At 50.0% G+C, this 20,852-nt stretch overlaps 6 protein-coding genes across 6 annotated transcripts; 4 read left to right on the plus strand and 2 right to left on the minus strand.

Moving 5' to 3' along the window:
- Positions 1-135: 135 nt before the first annotated feature.
- FMAN_11426 (uncharacterized protein) lies at positions 136-1,620 on the plus strand (the record flags this gene model as incomplete). Its single annotated transcript, XM_041834236.1, has 2 exons — positions 136-186; positions 244-1,620. 2 exons carry the CDS (start codon positions 136-138, stop codon positions 1,618-1,620), a joined length of 1,428 nt encoding a protein of 475 aa, XP_041684520.1.
- Positions 1,621-3,528: 1,908 nt separating this feature from the next.
- Positions 3,529-4,917, minus strand: FMAN_11427 (putative cystathionine beta-lyase; the record flags this gene model as incomplete). The annotated part of the gene is made up of 2 exons (XM_041834237.1): positions 3,529-3,624; positions 3,673-4,917. The coding sequence occupies 2 exons, from the start codon at positions 4,915-4,917 to the stop codon at positions 3,529-3,531; spliced, it is 1,341 nt and encodes a 446-aa protein (XP_041684521.1).
- A 926-nt stretch (positions 4,918-5,843) lies between these two features.
- Positions 5,844-7,166, minus strand: FMAN_11428 (putative MSP1 AAA ATPase protein; the record flags this gene model as incomplete). Its single annotated transcript, XM_041834238.1, has 4 exons — positions 5,844-6,324; positions 6,371-6,743; positions 6,804-7,074; positions 7,140-7,166. The coding sequence occupies 4 exons, from the start codon at positions 7,164-7,166 to the stop codon at positions 5,844-5,846; spliced, it is 1,152 nt and encodes a 383-aa protein (XP_041684522.1).
- Positions 7,167-7,810: 644 nt separating this feature from the next.
- FMAN_11429 (uncharacterized protein) lies at positions 7,811-9,319 on the plus strand (the record flags this gene model as incomplete). The annotated part of the gene is made up of 3 exons (XM_041834239.1): positions 7,811-8,576; positions 8,630-9,049; positions 9,102-9,319. 3 exons carry the CDS (start codon positions 7,811-7,813, stop codon positions 9,317-9,319), a joined length of 1,404 nt encoding a protein of 467 aa, XP_041684523.1.
- An 874-nt stretch (positions 9,320-10,193) lies between these two features.
- FMAN_11430 (putative protein MCD4, required for GPI anchor synthesis) lies at positions 10,194-13,397 on the plus strand (the record flags this gene model as incomplete). Its single annotated transcript, XM_041834240.1, has 6 exons — positions 10,194-10,374; positions 10,432-11,987; positions 12,034-12,221; positions 12,271-12,406; positions 12,463-12,571; positions 12,622-13,397. 6 exons carry the CDS (start codon positions 10,194-10,196, stop codon positions 13,395-13,397), a joined length of 2,946 nt encoding a protein of 981 aa, XP_041684524.1.
- A 2,604-nt stretch (positions 13,398-16,001) lies between these two features.
- On the plus strand, positions 16,002-19,209 carry FMAN_11431 (uncharacterized protein; the record flags this gene model as incomplete). Its single annotated transcript, XM_041834242.1, has 6 exons — positions 16,002-16,174; positions 16,235-16,259; positions 16,451-16,468; positions 16,562-16,695; positions 16,762-19,092; positions 19,143-19,209. The coding sequence occupies 6 exons, from the start codon at positions 16,002-16,004 to the stop codon at positions 19,207-19,209; spliced, it is 2,748 nt and encodes a 915-aa protein (XP_041684525.1).
- Positions 19,210-20,852: the final 1,643 nt, after the last annotated feature.

Raw genomic sequence — 20,852 nt, forward strand, 5'->3', positions numbered from 1 at the left:
CGTTCTAAAAGGTGATTCACGCCACCGATTCTGGTCTCTATGCTCTGCTTAATCTCTCACGAAACCTTTGCATACCAAAAATCCACCAATCCCGACTTCAACTAGACGTCCACAACCTCGTCGCGCGCCGTCGCAATGGGTGCCCTCTTGTCTTTGCCACTTCTGGCGGTACCCAGCATTGGTACCGTATGTTGCCCATCCTTTCCAATCATCCTCTCCTGCGATCGCTAATAATTTTATCAGATTGCTTCCTTTGCTGCCAGCTGTTGCGGCGCTGCGACCTGCTCCATGGTCTGTAGCGCCTGCGGCAAATGCGGCAATAGTATCGCAACCCGTATCGCATACGCGCTCCTCCTCCTCGTCAACTCGATCATCGCATGGATAATGCTCACGCCTTGGGCCATCAAGAAACTCCAGAAACTTACCCTCGACTACGTTACGATTAATTGTCCGACTGGTGAATGTCATGGCTGGTTCGCGGTTCACCGAATTAATTTTGCGCTTGGTCTCTTCCATCTCATCCTTGCTGGTTTACTATTTGGTGTCGCAACTTCGAAAAACCCCCGTGCAGCTATTCAGAACGGCTACTGGGGCCCCAAGGTTATCGCATGGCTCGCCTTTGTTGTTCTCTCCTTTTTGATCCCTGACAGCTTCTTCTTGTTTTGGGGCAATTACATTGCTTTCGCCGCAGCCATGCTGTTCCTTTTACTCGGACTCATCTTGCTTGTTGACCTAGCTCACAACTGGGCTGAGTATTGCTTGGCTCAGATCGAGGATACTGACTCAAGAGTTTGGCGATTCGTTCTGATTGGCTCTACTCTCGGCATGTATATCGGATCGCTTGCCATGACTATTGTGCAGTACATATTCTTTGCTCGCGGTTCATGCTCTATGAACCAGGCTGTGATCACCATCAATCTGATTCTATGGCTCGGAATCTCGGTCATTTCCGTCAATCCTACTGTTCAAGAGTTCAATCCCAAGGCGGGACTTGCTCAAGCTGCTATGGTTGCCGTCTACTGCACATACTTGACTATGTCAGCTGTGTCAATGGAGCCGAACAACGAGTGCAACCCTCTTATTCAGGGACAGGGAACACGAGCAACCTCTATTGTTATTGGTGCCATTGTCACTCTACTCACTATTGCTTACACTACCACACGAGCCGCAACCCAGAGTCTCGGACTTGGCAACTCGAATGGAATACAGTTGCCCGACGACGATGAGCACGGACTTGTGACCCAACAGCCCAGTGCTCGTCGGGAAATGCGAGCTGAGGCTTTGCGTCGAGCTGTCGAAGAAGGCAGCCTCCCAGCTGACGCCCTGCTGTCCGATGACGAAAGTGATGCTGGGGACGCTCCTGCAGGAGATGACGAGCGAAACAGGACCCAGTACAGTTACTCAGTGTTCCACATCATCTTCTTCTTGGCCACTGCCTGGGTGGCTACTCTACTCACCATGAACTTTGACGAATCTACCAAGGATGGTGACTTTGCGACCGTTGGCCGTACTTACGCTGCGAGCTGGGTCAAGATTGTTAGTGCCTGGGTTTGCTACGGCATGTATACGTGGACTTTGGTGGCGCCTGTTGTCCTTCCCGACCGTTTTGACTTTTCTTGAGCTGCCATATGCATTTGGCGGAGTTTTGAGGCGAGCGCGCTTGTATACATTTAGCTTGGCAGACTGTGTTTAAGTTTGTTGTTTCTTATATGAATAAAGAATCATTGTACCCAGGGTTCAATATGAGTCGTGAGCATGTTTCGGAGCATAACACTCCGCATGGTGCCTACTCAGCTGATGGTCAAAATGCACGTATTCCTTCACCGGTGAGCCACGTAGGAACGGACCCTAGACATCTCAATGCATGTCTCGGAGACCAACCTGCAAGTGACAGATGCAATGAGACATAGTAGACAAGGAAGCAGGACTTCACTCAAATCAGGAGTGAACTACGGAGATTAGATATAAAAAGGGCTATTACTTCATCTGATTACATTCACCTCCAGGTTCGTGTAACACTGGACAAGGAGGCAGGAGAGTTTGACGAGCAGGATTAAGCGTGCCCCGGCACGTGGATGAGTCTAGATCAATGATAAAGAATATTTAGAAGTTTGGACTGTATGGCTATCGAGGCGATTTGGTGTTGTGCTACACCAGAAGAGGCGCCAGGGGTAGTCAGAGCAATACTCTATTGTGTGGCATACCTCACACTGCTATGATGAGGCTATCGCGAGATTGAAAGTATGGGACGGGGAGTTCTGAACCTCCTTTTTAAGGCTATCTATATTGTCCTGTTGGAAAATGATGTTTGGTGTTACATTGCTAGCTTAACAGGCATTTCGATCCTAGTTGGTGCAGTTGAAAGTGTCTTGATATCTCTTCACTCTTCACTCTTTTCTCATTCACCCCCAGAAATTACACCAAGGCTATTAACTCCCGACTCTGACCGGCAAGTACTCCGTGCGACCGCCGTCGCCTGTACCACCCCTATATCTATACGGCTATGGTTCTGAATTCCCCGCGGCACATTTCGTTACACCAACGTGACCACGCCCGTGACGAGGTGCGTGATGCGCGTCGAATATGAGATGTGATGGAATATCCTTCTCCTGAGGATGCGCCGTCATACCCCAAGCAGCATGAGCGCGATCTTCAGGTCTGAGGTCTCGCGTAGCTTCGCCAACCAAATGTGGGCGGCTTGATGAGATATCGATGCCGAGACTATCATGGTGACGGTGATGAACTGAGAGGCTGGTGGTAAGGACATGCTGGAAGTAGCTGAGATCGAAGCTCAGCATGACCAGCCCGTGGGGATATCGCTTGCCGAAGTATAATATACGCCTGAGTGTATGCTCGAGAATCTGGGGGACGACATTGTGTCGGACTCCTCTTGGCCAAAAGTAAAACTCACCACTAGCAACAGCAATAGGAGGAACTCGATGCCACATAAAGTCGAGATAAGTGGGAGAGAAGCGACAAGGTCGGGTCCTTTTCTTCACGTTCCAAGACTTGCACTGACCGTGTATACCAGCGCGCTTAAAAGAGATGGACTAGTCATATCGACCCAGGACAATCATCCAAAGCCTGGGAAGAAAGACAAAAGAGGCAGCCATATGCTCGCGTCCTGGATCAACGAGACAAGCCGAGAACGCTTGAGCATCAACGAGATTCTGATACAACAGACCGGTACGTTTGGATCTTGAATCTGTCGTATTTCTGGATCTGTCTCAAACCTATTGCAGGTTCCCAAAACAAATAAATCTAACTCCATTGTTCATCCCTTCCAACGCCAGCTCGAGATGATAATACAGGCCTTCTTTTCCTTTGCTTTTTATTGATATGAATGCCGGTGAGGCGGTATACGGCGGTGAACTTCCTTTGCCACCACCCGTCAATGGCCGAGAACCATGACAAGTCCGGTAGAGAAATGGTAATCAACAGACTATCGACTTCGCTTGCAAAAATCAAAATGTTCCTTGAGGCTCAACTGCATTGGCCTGGCATGTTCTTTCGCGATGCTTTCGTAGCTCATTGAATGACAAGGGGCGTTTCTCCGAGTTCCTTGGCTGCACCAGCAGCGTGGAAACCATCCAAAGTCACGGTCACAGCCCCAGCCTGAACCAGCTATATAGTCTGTTAGCTTTGCCCAACATGGCAATGATCGTTACTTACAGCGCGAGAGAGATCCTCAATCAGATCATTCGGGTCCTCGATACCAACGCACAATCTGATAATATCTTCAGGCATTTGTCGTTCCGCTCGAGTCTTGGCGTCGATGCTGGCATGGCTCATCTGGCAGGGCATGCTGATCAAACTGTTGACACAGCCGAAACTGACGCTGATGGCCCAGAGACGGGCAGCCTCAACAATACGCTCAGAAACGGCCGGATCACCAGTCTCAAACGAGAGCACCGCGCCAGCACCGCGAGCCATAGACCAATGCAGATCGTATTGAGGGTGGGATTTGAGTCCAGGGTATCGAACACGGAAGCCACGGGACTCGAGAAACTCTGCAATGGCTTGAGCGTTGGCTTGCTGTTTCTCCATTCGAATAGCCAAGGTCTTAACACCTCGCATGAGCAGGAAAGAGTCATTTGGTGATAGGCCACAGCCCGTGGAGTTGATGACAAAGAATAGCTTGTCTCCGATCTGAGTGTCATTCATGGCAATAACACCAGCCATAATGTCGTGGTGACCAGACAGGTATTTGGTTCCAGACTCGTACACAATATCGCAACCCACATCAAGAGGGTTGAACAGCATGGGAGAAAGCATGGTGTTATCAACAACAACGAGCGCCTTGGGGTTGACTTCATGTGCCAAGCGAGCGATAGATGGAATATCCACAACCTTGATCAAAGGATTGGTGGGAGTCTCTAGCAAAACCATGGCGGTCTTCTCCGAGAGGCGTGCCCGCACGCTATCAACGGTTGTTGTGTCAACATGGTGAACAATGATGCCTTGGTTGGCAGCTAGGTAAGTAAGCAGACGGTGGCTGCCACCGTAGAGATCATCGCCAGTGATAACCTCATCGCCAGGTCGGAGTAGACGAGTAATGACATCGAGAGCACCCATTCCCGAGCTGATAGCCAGCGCTCGCTGAGCGTTCATAATCTTTGCGAGGTGTCGCTCGAGATGCGTTCTGGTGGGGTTTCCAGAGCGGGTGTAGTCATATTCTTGCTGGCCACCGCTGGCCGATGTCTGCTTGAAAGTGGCAGACTGATAGATGGGAACGCTGGAGGCTCCATATTGGTCCTTGCTATCTGTGTATACAAGTTCTGTGGCGAGGGCATAGCGTTTGCGACCATTGCGAGGGCTTGACGGAGCTGGAGATGGAGGGAGATCATGTCCCTCATTGTCAATTCGCTTGAGAGGGTTGGCTGACTTGCCAGAGTCAGTGGGCGAAGGGGCAGACATTCTCGATAAATTTAGTCGCAACGTTTGTGTCGAAGTCGAGTTGAATGGAGGTGATGGCGGGGAGAAGGGTTCTGGGTACGTCGGAGGAGAGGCGGGCGCTAGAGAGAAATCGCAACGGAGTTTATGCGACAAGAGCGAAACTCAAATACAATTGAAGAGTGATTGAAGCGAGAGGGATTGAAGAGTTTCTAGAGGGGAGAGGTCAAGACTTGCCGAGTCAGAGCTTGGAAGAGAAGGGTCGCTCGGGAGTCGGGGAGTCATTCCCGCTGTCGGCGGTCTGGGCTGGAGAAGATGGTCTACAAACTCAAACCTCATTATCTGCACTGGAAGAACTACGCAATATGAGTGCCGCGCTCTGTACAAGGGCAACTGCGGCGCCAATTACAGGGGATCTTACACCATCTTTCAGGAGGCCCTAGGGCCCTATAGTTCTACTCGAATCCACTGTGACGGTTTGGGTCCCGCCCACCGCTATTCTTCTGGGTCATCCGACCGATCAACGGAGGGCGATTGATGCTGAGATACCTGCTGAATGCCGGTTGCCGGTACTCAGGACAAGGTATATTGCTATCGGACCCCAGAAACCTATAGTGGGTATCGCAAATGACGTGATCAGACACTATCATGGCCCATTGCGTGCTGTGCGTCCCTTATTAGTGAAACGCACTGTACGGGAACCCCGGAGGACGGAACCGGGCCCCGACTTGAGCACCGTGATCGTATCTTCAGTCCTGGCGGATATTTTCAGTTTGTGGGGGAGAGGAGGACAGTGCGAGTGGTATGGTGTAGTGGATTGCAAGCCTGAAGCAGACATCGTGATGCTGCTGATTGGACAATGACTGGTGAGGTGATGGCCAGGGTTGAGTGTTTCTATTCAACATTATCGGCTGTTGCTGGCCTGAATCGTTTACTAGGTAATCATCATGCTAGTCCTGTTCCTCCGCAATCAGTTCCTCAACACCGCTCGACCGTCGCTTTGGTTGCAATTTGATCTGTCCTCCTTCGCGGCCGAGGAAATCATCTGATCTAATGCCACGGAATTGCCTGGGATCCACGGACGACATCGCGTGCCCACTCTCACGATGCTGCCGCATATATTCTCGTACGGGCACCATTGCTGCATCTCGGCAGGCCTCCTTGATGTCACTGCCAGAGAGCCCAGCAGTAATTCTTGCAACGTAATCGAGGTTGAAATGCTCAGGATCCGTCTTGGTATCTTGCAATATGAGCTGTAAAATTCGACGTCGCTGCTCTGTTCCTGGTAGCGTGACAGGAAACTTCTTTGGCATTCGACGAAGGATGGCCTCGTCAATATCATTGATACGGTTGGTCGCACCAAGGACCATGATTCGAGCAGGCATCCCTGAAGAATTCGAGGATGTCAAACCATCCCACAGAGTCATGAACCTAAGTTTTGTTAGTGTCAATTAAATAAATGTGATTGTTGAATTACTCGGCCTTGACCATGCCACTGGCCTCATGTTCGCCACTTCTACGAGTACCGAGGACAGCGTCGATTTCGTCAATAAAAATGATAGCAGGCTGCATCTTTCGGGCCAAGGAGAATACGGCGCGGACAATCTTGTTCGAGTCTCCATACCATTTCTCTGTTAAAGTCGAGATATGCAAGTTGATGAAAGAAGCACCACTCTCATGAGCAACAGCCTTAGCGAGCATTGTCTTTCCACAACCCGGAGGACCGTATAGAAGAACACCGGAGGGAGCAGAGAGTAGAGGTGCGGCGTGAGAGTAAAGGTGAGGCATCGTCAAAGGGTATATGATCGACTCTTTCAGTTCTTCGATAATCGTATCCAGACCGCCGATGTCTGCGATTGTTAGCGAATTACAGGGAAAGGTATAAGGCCTCAACCTGCAAGCTCACTCACCGTCAAACCCAACAGAGATGTCCTCAGGAGGGACCATTTCAAGTGCAACCAGGTTCTCGTATTCATTCAAGACCAGATCCTCCGGTCGTGGCCCCGTCCTCGAATCGCTGTCATCTCCATAATCCAGTCCGTCTTTCTTGTGTCGATTTAGCCGCTCAAGATGCGCTTTAGCTTGGCGTCTGGCTTGTTCGTGTTTTTCTTTATCGGGGTCGGCAATGTTGCTCAGGATAGGGTTGAGGAAATTTCGAGCCACATAGAGGCCAGCCGTCATCTAACAGACTTCTGTGAGCACGATGCCCTCGCATTCAACAGCGAATTTAGAAATATTGCACTTACCATGCCCGCAAAGAGCAATATGTCCATGGCGACATCGCCAAGCTTACGTCGTTCCCCCATGCCGAGGACCCAGCGCAGCCAAGGGGCTGACTCGGATGGCATGAGATGACCAGGAGAGCAGGTGGCAAGAGGGCGATGGCTGCCACGCGATAATCAAGTTGCAATTGGTGGTAGATGCTCCAGTTCAACAAAAAAATCGCCTTTGCCGGCGTCACCTGGAAAGGCGTTGAGAGGTCTAAAGGTCGAAGGCTGGAATTCGGTGTTTGAAGAATAGTTAAAATGGAAGATCAATCAATATGCGCGTTTCGGCAGGAACCTAATGCGCTGGCACATGCCCGCCCGACATCCCGTTGTTACCGGTAAGTGGCGGCTAGCGCCAGTGAAAGCACGGACCATAGATCCATGGATGTCTCTAAGCCCATTTGTTTACATGGATGGTACCGCAATGAGATCCCAATATTCAACATTGATCTGGACTTGTCCCCTCCGGCATTACTATCCCCGCCCATCACTCGCAATAATTGTCATTGATATCCATGCCATTGTAGTCGCGCATTCTTCGATTTTAACCCTTCAGCTGTCCCTATTCCTCGGGTATTTTTATTTTGTAACTGCTTCTCTTGCGCGTGCTTGTGCGACACATTCATCCGCAACCACCGACACAAGTAACCATGCCACCACGCGCGCGCGCAAAGCCTGCAACAGGCCTTGCTGGACTCGTGGCTTCAGATTCAGAACCCGATCTAGACATGTTTGATCAATCTGAGCTTCAAGCAGTTGTGCGCACCATGAGTACAACAAAGAAGCCCCGCGGTCGACCACCAGGAACGGCCAGCAAGGTAATCAAAACAGCACCTCGAACGACGCGTCGAAACAGCACCGATAAGCTCGCCTATGTACCTGAAGTAATTGCGCAACCCGCTGCCACGAGCAAAATCAATGATGGTGCCACGAAAAGAGGCCGCAAGACCAAACAACTCGCCCCAGATGAAACGGTCACATTTGAAGATATTGGAGTTCCTCCAAGTGTTCCCGCGACTGAGACGAAAAGGGGGCTGCGCGGGCGCCCAAAGAAACTGAACGGCGAGCCCTCAATACTTGCTCCTGAAAGTGCTGTTAAGCGACGTGGTCGACCCCCGCGACAACCAACCACACCCATTGAAGAGATCCCGGAGACACAAGCAGAAGAAGTTATGGAACTTGACGCCGTACCGGAAGAAGACGAAGATCGCGACTCTGTTACAGGAACGGCTGAGCCCTTGGAGTCATGGTCTAGCTATGGTACCAGTGACGCCGCATTACGGAGAAGGCTGGGGGAACTCACCAAGAAGTACGAGGCTCTCGAGATGCGCCATCGGGATCTACGTGAGGTTGGCATTCGAGAAGCCGAGCGGAATTTCGATCGACTTAAGAAACAAGCTGAAGAGCGAACCATGGGTAAGTCTCATCCAAGAACTCCTCTGCGCCGCACATTGTACTGACTCCCACAGCTGCTACGCAGCTTATATCTGAGCTTAAGGTCGAGCTTGCTGCACAGACTGCCCTGGCGAAGGAGGGTGAAGAGCTTCGAAAGCAACTGGAAGCTAGCGAGGTCAAGGCTGAGAATCTGGAGGGCAACATTGAGACCCTGAACAGTTCTTTATCCGAAGCCGAGGCAGAAATCAAAACTCTTTCAAATAAATTGGCCGCTGTGAGATCGGGAAATGCCAACACCAGAGTTCCAGGAAGCGCTATCAAAGCCTCGGGGCCGGCCAATCGCACAGCACAGGCGGAGGCTGCACACGCTGCACAAGCCATTGCACAAGCGAAGGAAAACCTATACGCAGATATGACAGGTTTGATCATGCGTGGTGTAAAGCAAGAAGAAATAGGAGACACCTTCGATTGCATACAGACTGGGCGCAATGGGAGTAAGTTTAATGGTCGATGGTCTCGCTCCATATGTATACTGACTGTAGCCAGCCCTTCATTTCAAACTCACAGTTGACAACGACGATACTTCAGACAACATCGAGGATGTGCAATTCACATATCAACCACAGCTAGACGCTGGACGTGACATGGAGCTGATGGAAATGCTTCCAGACTATCTCACAGAGGAAATTGTCTTCCCCAGGTCTCAAGCGCCCAAGTTCTACTTGAGGGTCAGCAAATCTTTGGCAGACGACCTGTCCAGATAGTAGAATATGTTAGTTTTCGTTGTTGCGGTAGGATGTGCCTGTTGTTAGTGATACCCAAGACTTATTTCAGCGTTATGTGTGTACGAGCAAGCACTCGATGGAGATAGATTAGTAACGATTCTAGATAGAGGGTCCGGTTACCTTAGATACCATATGGGCGTCAATGAGAACCTTGTTGGTAACCAGTTTCTCGACACCGTTCGTTTATCAAGGTTGCTAACTTCCAATATCTGTCAAGGTGCGTGAGGTAGGCCATGGACTAGTGAAGAATGGCTGACATATCCAGGACCAGCTCCCTCACGATCGCTTGTGCCTATTAATCTTTTGGGTTTCCCGCCCTCTGGCTGATATGATTTAATACCAGCCCCGGGCTCGATTTTACATTGACGGGACGGGAGGCTTGGATCCAATGAGACTTTCATGCAGCCAACCACGTGTAAAAGCTGAGGACCATCCAGGCCCAAGCCAGCGGGGTTGTAGCGCAGGGCCACTAGCGTATTTCCCCTGCAGATGGGGTCCTGCACTAATTTGTCGGATAGACGCGTCCCTCGTCAGCGTCATTCCAATTCTTGCCACGGTTTTATATCTGGTCTTGACCTCCACCTGCAACTCAACTCAATGGAGACTGTCTCTTATTACTTCTTTGTTTGACGAGATCAAGGAGGATTTGCTCACTGCCTCTTGTTTCTTTTGATATTTGTTGCTTCCATTTTTCTTGTCTTCTCATTCAAGGCACTTTCAACTTATGTGGTACCATTAGATTTTGATATAGCATCGTCTTCCACGACCCTGACTTACAACGAACAACCCATCGTCGATCATTCGAACTGTCTATATTTGCAACTACGCGCCGGAGCTTATCAATTACGTCGCCATGGCTGGTTTCAGCCGTATTGGCTTCATGGCCATTGCGGTCGCTTTCCATTTGGTCTATATCTTTTCCATCTTCGACATTTACTTTGTCAGCCCGATTGTCTCAGGCATGCGATTGTTCAATGTTGAGCGCACGGAAGATTCTCCAAAGGCTCCTGCAGATCGCCTTGTACTATTCGTTGGTAAGTTGGATTAGAACGCGTGATTTGGCCAGTGCGACTAAGTTGCTGTACGTCTAGGCGACGGTTTGCGAGCCGACAAAGCATTTCAAGCCCACCCCGAACCATACCCCGAATCCGATGAAGACCTCGTCCCTCGTCCGCTAGCTCCTTACCTTCGCTCCCGAGTGCTTGAGCATGGTACTTTTGGCGTATCGCATACTCGTGTGCCAACGGAATCCCGACCCGGCCATGTGGCCCTCATTGCCGGCTTGTACGAGGATGTATCTGCCGTTGCGACAGGATGGAAAATGAACCCGGTTAATTTCGATAGTGTTTTCAATCGCAGTCGACATACCTGGAGTTGGGGAAGTCCCGATATTCTGCCAATGTTCCAACATGGTGCTGTCCCAGGAAGGGTGGATGCATTTGCATATGGAGCTGAGCTTGAGGATTTCTCCAAAGATGCTACGGAGCTTGATTACTGGGTGTTCGACCATGTCAAGGACTTCTTCGCCGCAGCAGCGACGAACGAGACCCTCAATACCGCTCTTCGCGAGGACAAGGTGGTTTTCTTCCTCCATCTGCTCGGCCTGGATACTACTGGACACTCTTACCGGCCTTATTCCAAAGAGTACCTGCACAATATAAAAGTAGTTGATCAAGGTGTGAAGGATATGGTAGAGCTCATCGAAGGCTTTTATGCCGATGACCGGACTGCGTTCGTCTTTACAGCCGACCACGGCATGACAGACTGGGGTAGTCATGGCGATGGACACCCTAATAATACCAGAACTCCTCTCATATCATGGGGCTCGGGAGTTGCCACTCCCGAGTTGCATCCGGACAATATTGCCCCTGGCCATGATGAGTACTCTTCAGACTGGAATCTGGACCATGTTCGAAGACATGATGTTGCTCAGGCTGATGTCGCAACGTTGATGTCGTATCTTATCGGCGCTGAGTTTCCAGCGAACGGCGTGGGGCAACTTCCTTTGAACTTCCTATCTGCGAACATAAAAGAAAAGGCACAAGCTTCCCTGGTCAATGCTCAGGTAATTCTTGAGCAATACCGTATAAAGGAAGAGAGCAAGAGAAACGTGGAGCTCCGCTACCAGGCTTACGGACCTCTGAGCAATGAGAACCTTGGCCCTGAGCAGCGCATTGCTCACATCCGCTCTTTGGTTGACGCTGGTCAATTCGAGGAGGCCATTGAAGAATCAGACGCTCTGATGGAAATTGGGCTTCAGGGACTTCGCTACCTGCAGACTTATGACTGGTTGTTTCTACGTGCTTTGATCACCGTTGGCTATTTAGGATGGATGACCTATGCGACCGCCACCGTCCTTTCCTTATATGTGGTTCAGGAGAGCATTCCCCCTCAACGCACATTGCTTGGATCGGCGTTTTTTTCCTCAGCACTTGTCGCTCTTTACTCATCCTTCGTCGTCTCTGAATCCCCACCTGCGTACTATCTGTATGCATTTTTCCCTGTTTTGTTTTGGGAAGAGGTGTATGCTAGAAGAGCCAGCTTTACCAAAGGTTTCAAGAATCTGTTTGGCAATGTCAAGTCTGGTGGTGCGGTTGCAGCGCTGATTTTCAATGTCGTCCTCTATTTTGGTATCATTCAATCTCTGGTAAGCTCTCTTCATGTTTACTCGGCCTTTTGCTTACTAGTCCTAGGCCATTGGATACATTCATCGTGAGGTCCTGACTGGGCTTTTTGTCTTGGGTGCTTTCTGGCCAATGACGCTGGGTGTCTCATTCTTGAAGTCCCATGGATTCCTGACCCTCTTGTGGTTCTTTTCTTGCTTGGCTATGAGTACTTTCACCCTTCTACCCGCGATGAAGGTCGAAAATGTATCCCTAATGTAAGCTTCATCTTCAATCCAGGAATTGTTACAGACACTAATTAGAAAGTTTGATTGGCGGTGGATTGATGACTGTCATCGGTCTCGCATACTTGGCTCTTGAAGATTTTATTCTCTCGGATTTCACCGCTTTCAAAAGCAAATCAAAGCGTCTCCATACAAGTCGAACGCTCCTTGGTACTCAAGTAAGTTTGATTTATGATAGAGCATATGAGAATTGCACCGCTCATACACTTTTCAGATTGGCCTTATCGTACTTGCGATACTCGTCACACACTCCAGTGCCACTTCACTGCAAGCCAAGCTCGGTCTTCCAAAGGGCAACCAAGTAGTCGGTTGGGTCGTCTTGGGTGAGTCAATCAGATTTGATACATGGTCATATGTAACTAACATTTATCAGTCGTGTCGCTCCTCATGCCCTTGGCATATCGGCTACAGCCTAACAGCCACTACATGCATCGCCTTGCAATCATCTTCTTAACCTGCGCACCTACGTTCATCATCCTGACAATTTCATACGAAGGCCTATTCTATGTGGCCTTCAGTGTCACTCTATTGGCTTGGGTGCGCCTCGAGTACGCGGTTCATGCATTCTCAAAGGGCAAGGCTCAGAACGAGGCAGCTGTCGCTGAACAGCAGAAACGTGAATTGGGTACATTCCGGCCATTGACCCTCTCAGATGCTCGGATAGCACTGTTCTTCATGGTTCTTCTACAGTCAGCCTTCTTCAGTACCGGCAATATCGCTTCCATCTCATCGTTTAGCTTGGAAAGTGTATCGAGGCTCATCCCAGTGTTTGATCCTTTCTCGCAGGGTGCTTTGCTGATTCTCAAGATCATTATTCCATTTTTCCTGATATCAGCGAACTTGGGAGTTCTGAACAAGAGATTAGGTGTTGCACCATCTGCGCTCTTCATGGTTGTCCTCACAGTCAGTGATGTTTTGACACTCTACTTTTTCTGGGTTGTCAAAGATGAGGGCTCATGGCTGGAAATTGGTTCAACGATCACACATTTTGCAATCGCCAGTTTCTTGTGTGTGTTTGTCGCGGCACTCGAGCTGGTGAGTGCGGCATTCATCGCCGGCATTCAAGTCGAACATGAACAACCAGCTGCCGCCAATGGCGTCAAGCCTGAGACAAACGGCAAGGTTCCGTCAAAGACACTTGCACGGTAGCCATGGGCAGTAAATGTTTCCTGCAAAGGATAATTCGTTCAATGTACAATGATGATCTCTTGACAGTTTACATAGTAAAGTCACCAACAATATCCTCGGGGAGCAAGAAAACATAAGACGTTAGTAGAGGGTGCTAAAATAAACTTAGCTGAGAGTCTCCTAAGTTTAGGCTATACTACCTAAGTCTTTTTGTCATTCAGGATCAAGGTCCTGAGTTTTCTTTCCTCCCCTAGAATATCTAACTTTTCATTGGCATTGGCGAAGTGACATCAGGGTTGAATAGAATACGTACGAGTATGAACACATGTGACATCCTACAGGGGCACAGCCTCGAGCTGTATAGGGCTGAAGGGAAAGCCTACCGGAAGATGGCCGGATTCCAGGGTGACACGGTCATGAAAAGGTTGCGTCTAAGGATTCTTGGCAACATGTATTCTGTTTAGCTGCGCATCCATCAGGATCACAACGAATTAACGGTGTTGCAAGGGCCGGCTGAGAAGAATCTGGGGACCGATTCGGAAGCCCGGAGGTGTGGGTCGGATTTTGCGGGGGCCTCACCATGTGGGCGTTTGTACTGTACGTACCAGTAAGTTACCATTTTCATGTGAAAAGCTTAAGTGAAACAATGGGACTTTGAGAACGAGGAGCGATCAGTAGATACATGTATACCTAGCAGTGCCTTGAATGGTGGGCATATAGAGCATGCATAGATCTTTATCCAGCCTCGAACTTTACGTCAGGTACTGAACTTTGGCGTGGAAACTCAGCTCGAACAAGAATCTCACCGAAAGTTACTTCCCCAGGTTTTGCCACGACTTGTTCTGTTTCGACTACCTAGTGAACTTGCTTCAACTGTTCAGACCAAACTTAATTAGGAACTTGGGCCGCCGCCATGAGTCCTCAAGACGTTCACATGCCACGAACCACATAGTGCCAGCCATGACGACGTCGACAAGACAGCCCGCCGTCTCATCATGATCAAAACGGTCCAACTGTCGATCAATTCATGGGGACTTCATTTTATGCACAAACTCTTTTTAGGCGTGAAACGTTGACAGACTGCACCTCTCTGAATTCTGAACGCAGGCACGCACTCTGAGAGACTGGTCACGCGCTCACACCGCAGTTCTAGATGGATCATGGGGCCGGGTTTTGATGAGAAGGATTCAATCTTAGATACTGGTAATCTCTATTGCCAACCATGTTCTCCTGGATCTAACAGGGCAGTTAAATACTAAGGATGTGAGATGACTGACTAGGCTTTCACATGAATATTATCAAGCAGGATTCCTCGTATTGGTTGATGTGAAGATGTCTCTGAATCTTGCCAGGCCTTGTCCTGTACAGTGATATTCATAAATCGTTGTGTCTAACTTTTACTCTACCCTCTCTCTCGGGGATTGCACTTGATACGGCATCAATCAGCAACTGACACGGTTTGCGGAACAAGTTCCATACAGCTGTGGACCCTCCTCAACTGAACTGAGCGCCGAGTTCTTTACACCGGAAGATAGACGGGCCCATAGTGGAGAGGTGTTGTCCACCATCTCCGACATTACAGGGCCACCCTTGAACCGCAGTGCAGTTGAGAATCTGGAGGAGTCCGCGCACCCCCGACACTCCCGCTATTCCTCTCCTTTCCATTTTGTCCTTTGCTTCCTTTCTTACATGCTCCGAGACAAATACGTTTTGATTATTGGTTAGTTGGTCGATGCTTTGTCATTCTCTGCAGTATTAATCCTTCTAAACCTCTCATTCTCCCCTTTACTTGGGAAAGCATATTCCCCGTCTCTACATTACTACTCCGTATACTAGTTCATCGCGACTTTCAAGACTGGGCAGATCTCTAATTTACGTATGGATATCCCCGCTCCCGCCGCTAACGCGCACCTCGGCCGGTTCCATTCCATTATTGGTAGCTGTCAAGCTAACCACTAACCACTACCTACCTAATAACTGAACTCTGCATCCTCTACGGCAATCCCTTATTACCACTACAGCGGGGGCATTCCACCGACCGATCCGTTTGCTTACAATTAGGCGTCTTGCTGTTGCTGGGTGGTATCATAGAAGCCGACCCCCTGCTATGCGCTTTTCGTTGTTCAAAATCGAAACGACTTCAAGGCTCGAGGTTGCAGTAGAGGTTACAGCCAAGGAGTCTGTACCCGAGGGTTTCATTTCATTCATTTCACCCAGCTCAGTCCCGCCAGATCCAATCGAAGATCTTCAGACCTGCCGTTTTGGTGTGGTTCACTCAGACCAAACCCGCTAGGTCCAGTGAGTTGGTCCAGGACAGTGAGGTACCTTAGGTGGTACTTACCTTACTGCTGTGGTGTCTAGGTAAGTACCTACCTACCTCCCTAAGGTAGGTGTGGTTGTGTCAGTGCTTCTTTTTGTCTGCCTGTCCTGGCGCGCAAATCCATCGCATGGAACCTGGCTTGCCTTGCCTTGCCTGGCTCTGCTTTGCCTTAACGTTACCTTCCTACCTTGACTGCCTTCTCAACTCGACCATCCCGTCCTGTCCCCCTCTTCGAAACCGACTTTGACGTCTCTCGATCGCTTCCGCTTCCGCTTCAATTCCTCGCCCCCGACATTTCCGATTCCATGGACGTGGACATGTCGTCAGGCAGCGGCACGCCGCAGGCGCAACCACAGCAGCAGCAGCAGCAGCAGCAGCAGCAGCAGCAGCAGCAGCCAGAGTCACAGTCGTCGGCACCAGCTCCTCCCGCTCCAAGCACCTCAACATCGACTTCCGCGGGCGGAGTGAGTTTTCGAAGGTGAGTCGCCGTTCTATACTCGATATGATGTTGCAAGTACTAAACTCGTTCTTTTAAAAGACAGCGAGCATCGCGTGCATGCGAGGTAAGCACATTTAAGACTTCTTCCGAACCTAGTCACCCATGAGAGCCTGCCCCCCTCAACATGAGCCGAGGCATTGGCGCGCTCCAGCCCACTTCATCATGATTCTTATCACGGCATCCGCGACAGCTGTACAGATGATCTTCTTCTTGAGAAAAGAGTTAAGACCATGATGCTAATCAACGCTTCCACAGACTTGCCATGCTAGAAAGGTAAATGCAAACATTCGCTTATAGGAGTCCAGAGCGACCCAATTGGTTCTCGACTTCACCACCGACAGCAACATTAACCATCATATTCTGCAGGTTCGATGCGACGCCGCAAGCCTCGGTGTGCCCTGCACCAATTGCGTTGCCTTCCAGATCGAGTGTCGTATCCCGAATCCGAAGCGCAAAAAGACACAGGGCTCGGGCAGCCAAACCAATAAAGACTCCGATAGGTATGAGAATGCGCCCCCAATCGTTACTCGATCCTCAGCGCTGACCAGAGGCTTCGTGATATGTAGCGATCGCGGCGATGCAAATGAAGACCCTTCACCGCGCCCTGTGGCCCCTTCGAGCACCTCATCACTCACCCCGCGAGCTCCTTCGGTATATCATTCCAACAATGGCACACCTCCCACCAACTGGACGGAAGCTCAAGCACGTAAAGAAGAGGTCGACAGTGGGACCTATCTTGACCTTGTAATGAAACCCAAGTTTACACGCGCTCCCATTACCGAAGCTGGACGGGTTGCATACCTTGGCGAATCCTCCAATCTGACTCTACTTGTCCATGATCGCCAAGGCTCAGCAGATGTTGTGCATTATCCACTGCCTGAGAACGTCCGCGGCTCTCGAGCTCGACTTACTGAACTCGACAACGTCGAAATCGATATCCTACATCAAAGAGGGGCGTTTCTACTGCCTCCACGATCGCTATGCGACGAGCTCATCGACGCTTACTTCAAATGGGTGCATCCCATCGTACCCGTCATCAACCGTACCCGCTTCATGCGACAGTATCGAGACCCTAAGAACCCACCGTCGTTACTTCTTCTTCAATCCGTTCTTCTGGCGGGTACTCGGGCCTGTAACAACCCACAGCTGATGGATGCCAACGGTTCAACGACTCCTGCTGCTCTCACTTTCTACAAACGTGCCAAGGCCTTGTACGACGCAAACTATGAAGACGATCGTGTGACAATTGTTCAATCTCTCCTTTTGATGGGCTGGTACTGGGAAGGGCCAGAAGACGTCACTAAAAATGTCTTCTATTGGAGTCGTGTGGCGACGATTGTTGCGCAAGGCTCAGGCATGCATCGATCCGTGGAACAGTCACAACTAAGCCGGGCAGACAAAAGGCTGTGGAAGCGCATATGGTGGTCCCTCTTCACCCGCGATCGCTCGGTTGCAGTTGCTCTGGGTCGCCCAGTTCACATCAATCTTGACGATGCAGATGTGGAGATGTTGACTGAAGACGACTTTATTGAGGACGAGATTGATCGAGCAAGCGAGTATCCTCCTGATCCCATCCACGTGCAGTTTTTTCTCGAATACGTCAAACTGTGCGAAATCATGGGCCTGGTTCTATCACAGCAGTACTCCGTGGCATCAAAAGGAAGACAACGAAATGCTATCGACCTCACACACAGCGACATGGCTTTAGCTGACTGGCTACAAAATTGCCCAAAAATTGTCTATTGGGAGATGCCTCGTCATCATTTCTGGTCCGCGTTATTACACTCGAATTACTATACAACGCTATGCCTTCTTCATCGAGCCCATATGCCGCCCGGTGGCTCATCACGATTGCCTGACCCTTCACCTTACCCCTCACGTAATATCGCTTTTCAGGCGGCAGCTATGATCACATCGATCGTAGAAAACCTCGCCGCACATGACCAGCTGCGATATTGTCCAGCCTTTGTTGTGTATAGTCTATTTTCTGCTCTCATCATGCACGTCTATCAGATGAAGTCTCCAGTGCCATCGATCCAGCAGGTGACACAAGATAGACTGCGCAGCTGCATGTCGGCCATGAAGGAGATCTCGCGAGTTTGGCTTGTTGGCAAGATGGTTTATGCTCTTTTCGAGTCCATCATGGGTAATAAGGTACTGGAAGAGCGGCTACAAAGGGCTGAGGGTAAGCGACACCGGAACTTGCGCCAAAGTCTCTCGCATCTTGAACAGCAACAAAATCGACAGGCCGAGGCGCCGAAGCGGAAGTACGACGACATGGCCATCGACTTCGGCACCACTACTCCTCAGCCTCAAGAATCGTATGAGAGGTCGCGCCCCCAGACTCCGAGTGCTGTCAAGGTCGAATCGGGAAGCACGATGCAGCCGCCACCAGTCACGTCACCTAATGCGCGACAGAGTGCCGCAGATACGTTCATGGGGGGGACGAACTCGCGCCCGCAAACTCGGCCAGCAACACCCTTCAACCCATCATTCTCTGTACCACCAACACCTCCTGACCTCTATCTTGTTACGAGGAATTCTCCAAACTTATCACAGTCCCTTTGGGAAAACTTCCAGCCTGACCAGTTGTTCCCAGATAGTGCTGCCATGCCAGCTTTCCCTAACCTGTCACCAACACAAACACACTCCAATCTCGATCACAATGCAATGGGCTCAGTACCTCCGAACAACGGACAAGGCGGGATGCATAACCAACAATCAGGACATTATCAACAACGAGGGAATGGGATGATGCCCCAAGGTTTTCAGGGACATTCGAATATGTGGCAGCCAAACATGGATCCGAATTTGCCAGAAGGACAGAGCCCAGACAGTTGGAGCACTGCCTCGGGACCAGGGCAAGCGGTGCCAACAACACTAAATGTCGAAGACTGGTAAGTCATGAAATACCGCGTTTATATTGCACGGGCTAATGATGTCTCAGGTTCCAATTCTTTGGCATCAACGGGACCGACGCTAATCATATTAACCTTGACATGCCCCTTGGCTGAAAAATGAATAATTGGGACAGATCGACTTGAGGTGGCCGTCACCGATGTTGCAGTTGTTCTGGATGAAAACGAGCAGTAAACAAACTCATGCCTTTGAGAAAAGCTGGGCCGATGACCACGTGATGACTATTCCTTGCACTTGGCGGTTTGTCTAGGTGGTTGAGGAAAAGGGCATGTCTTGAACACGATCTCTGATAAACCTCAAATTTGTGATATGGAGCCAGGGAACGGGTTTTGTCACGGCGCCGCTGAGACAAAACATGACGAATAATTGGACCCTGTTGTCGAAGACAATAGCAGATGCCAGGCACTATCATAGCTATATGGTGCACAGAAGATCATCGGTAGAAATGGAGGTCACATAAACCAGGCAAGATTATATTGAAAGGGTATTTAACTGGATGTGGTATGCTTTGAGGATAACGAAGACAGAAGCAGCAATGATAGAGGATTATTATTGTCAAAGGCGCTATATTCTTAACTTCATATTGAAAGAACTATTTATACCCATCTAGGAGTTCACTACGTGCGCAAATCGTATATACCCTCCCCCAATACTTATGGGACATGGAGTCGTCAATGACGATGTAGTCGTTTCTAATGGTAGCCTGCCCCGGGTCCCAGTCCCAGCCTGTGGATGCCTTCTGGAAGGGTTTTCAGGGACTTGACGCCGCTCTCAGGGGCCAAAGTCACCATGGTCAGTGGGGTTTATTGTGATCCGTGACGCTAGGCAAGAAACATCAGCCAATCTTGAGCGCAAAAAGGTGGACGTGGGTCGGGGGATTCATCCTCCACGCGGCCCCCAAAATCGACAACGCATTCAGTACAACCTAAAGCGAGTCCATTACTCGCTAATTGGAAGGGCTTTGGTTATGTATGCATGCTAAAATTATCTGATTGGGGCACAACATGTCGTCTTGAGCAACAAACCCCAGCATAGAAATCAGTCAGTGAAAAAGCTTGTATTGGAATGATTGGAATGAAGAGCTGGAACTGGAATTGATCGAGTCAATGCCGCTTGCATCGCTTCGGTCCAGGCCGTGCAAAGCCCGTGAAGGTCTGGCCTCCATGATACCGGGCTGTAATTGAGTGCCACCTTGGCCCCATTACTTAGGATACTCCCTAATCCTAAGTAGGTACTCCGTACCTTACTCGGTACCTAGGTATCTAGCATTGGCTACACCTAGGTAGTTACCTGTCCATGTAGGCTTCGGTGGGCCAGGAGCCAGCAACCTTGTCCTGAGTTAGAACGACCACCTCAATCATATCCCACGACGAAGCATAATCCATGCCACGACCGCTGAGATATATTCTCTCTCACGATCGCCAGCCACAAAGCAGGGCATGAATACGTTCATTATTTAAACACCAAGAGAATCGGCTCCGTTCGACCTTACTCATCGCCTCCGCTAGCAATCGGGGATCCCTGGAAGGACCCTCCATTGACCTAAGTTATCCCATCTCCGCCTTGTTATCTCGCCTCCTCGACCCTCAGCATCTCCTTGATACGTCGCCCTCTTTCGACTGAATGACTGCGAATACGGACTCTGGTAGCTGTGCCATAAGTGCTGCGCACTAATGTAAAAGCTGCACCCGCACAGCACAATCCGAGAGCGCCCATCGTCGCCGAGTTGGCGACTATC

The sequence above is a fragment of the Fusarium mangiferae genome (assembly GCF_900044065.1).
Source record: "Fusarium mangiferae strain MRC7560 genome assembly, contig: FMAN_scaffold008, whole genome shotgun sequence".
Lineage (NCBI taxonomy): Eukaryota > Fungi > Ascomycota > Sordariomycetes > Hypocreales > Nectriaceae > Fusarium > Fusarium mangiferae.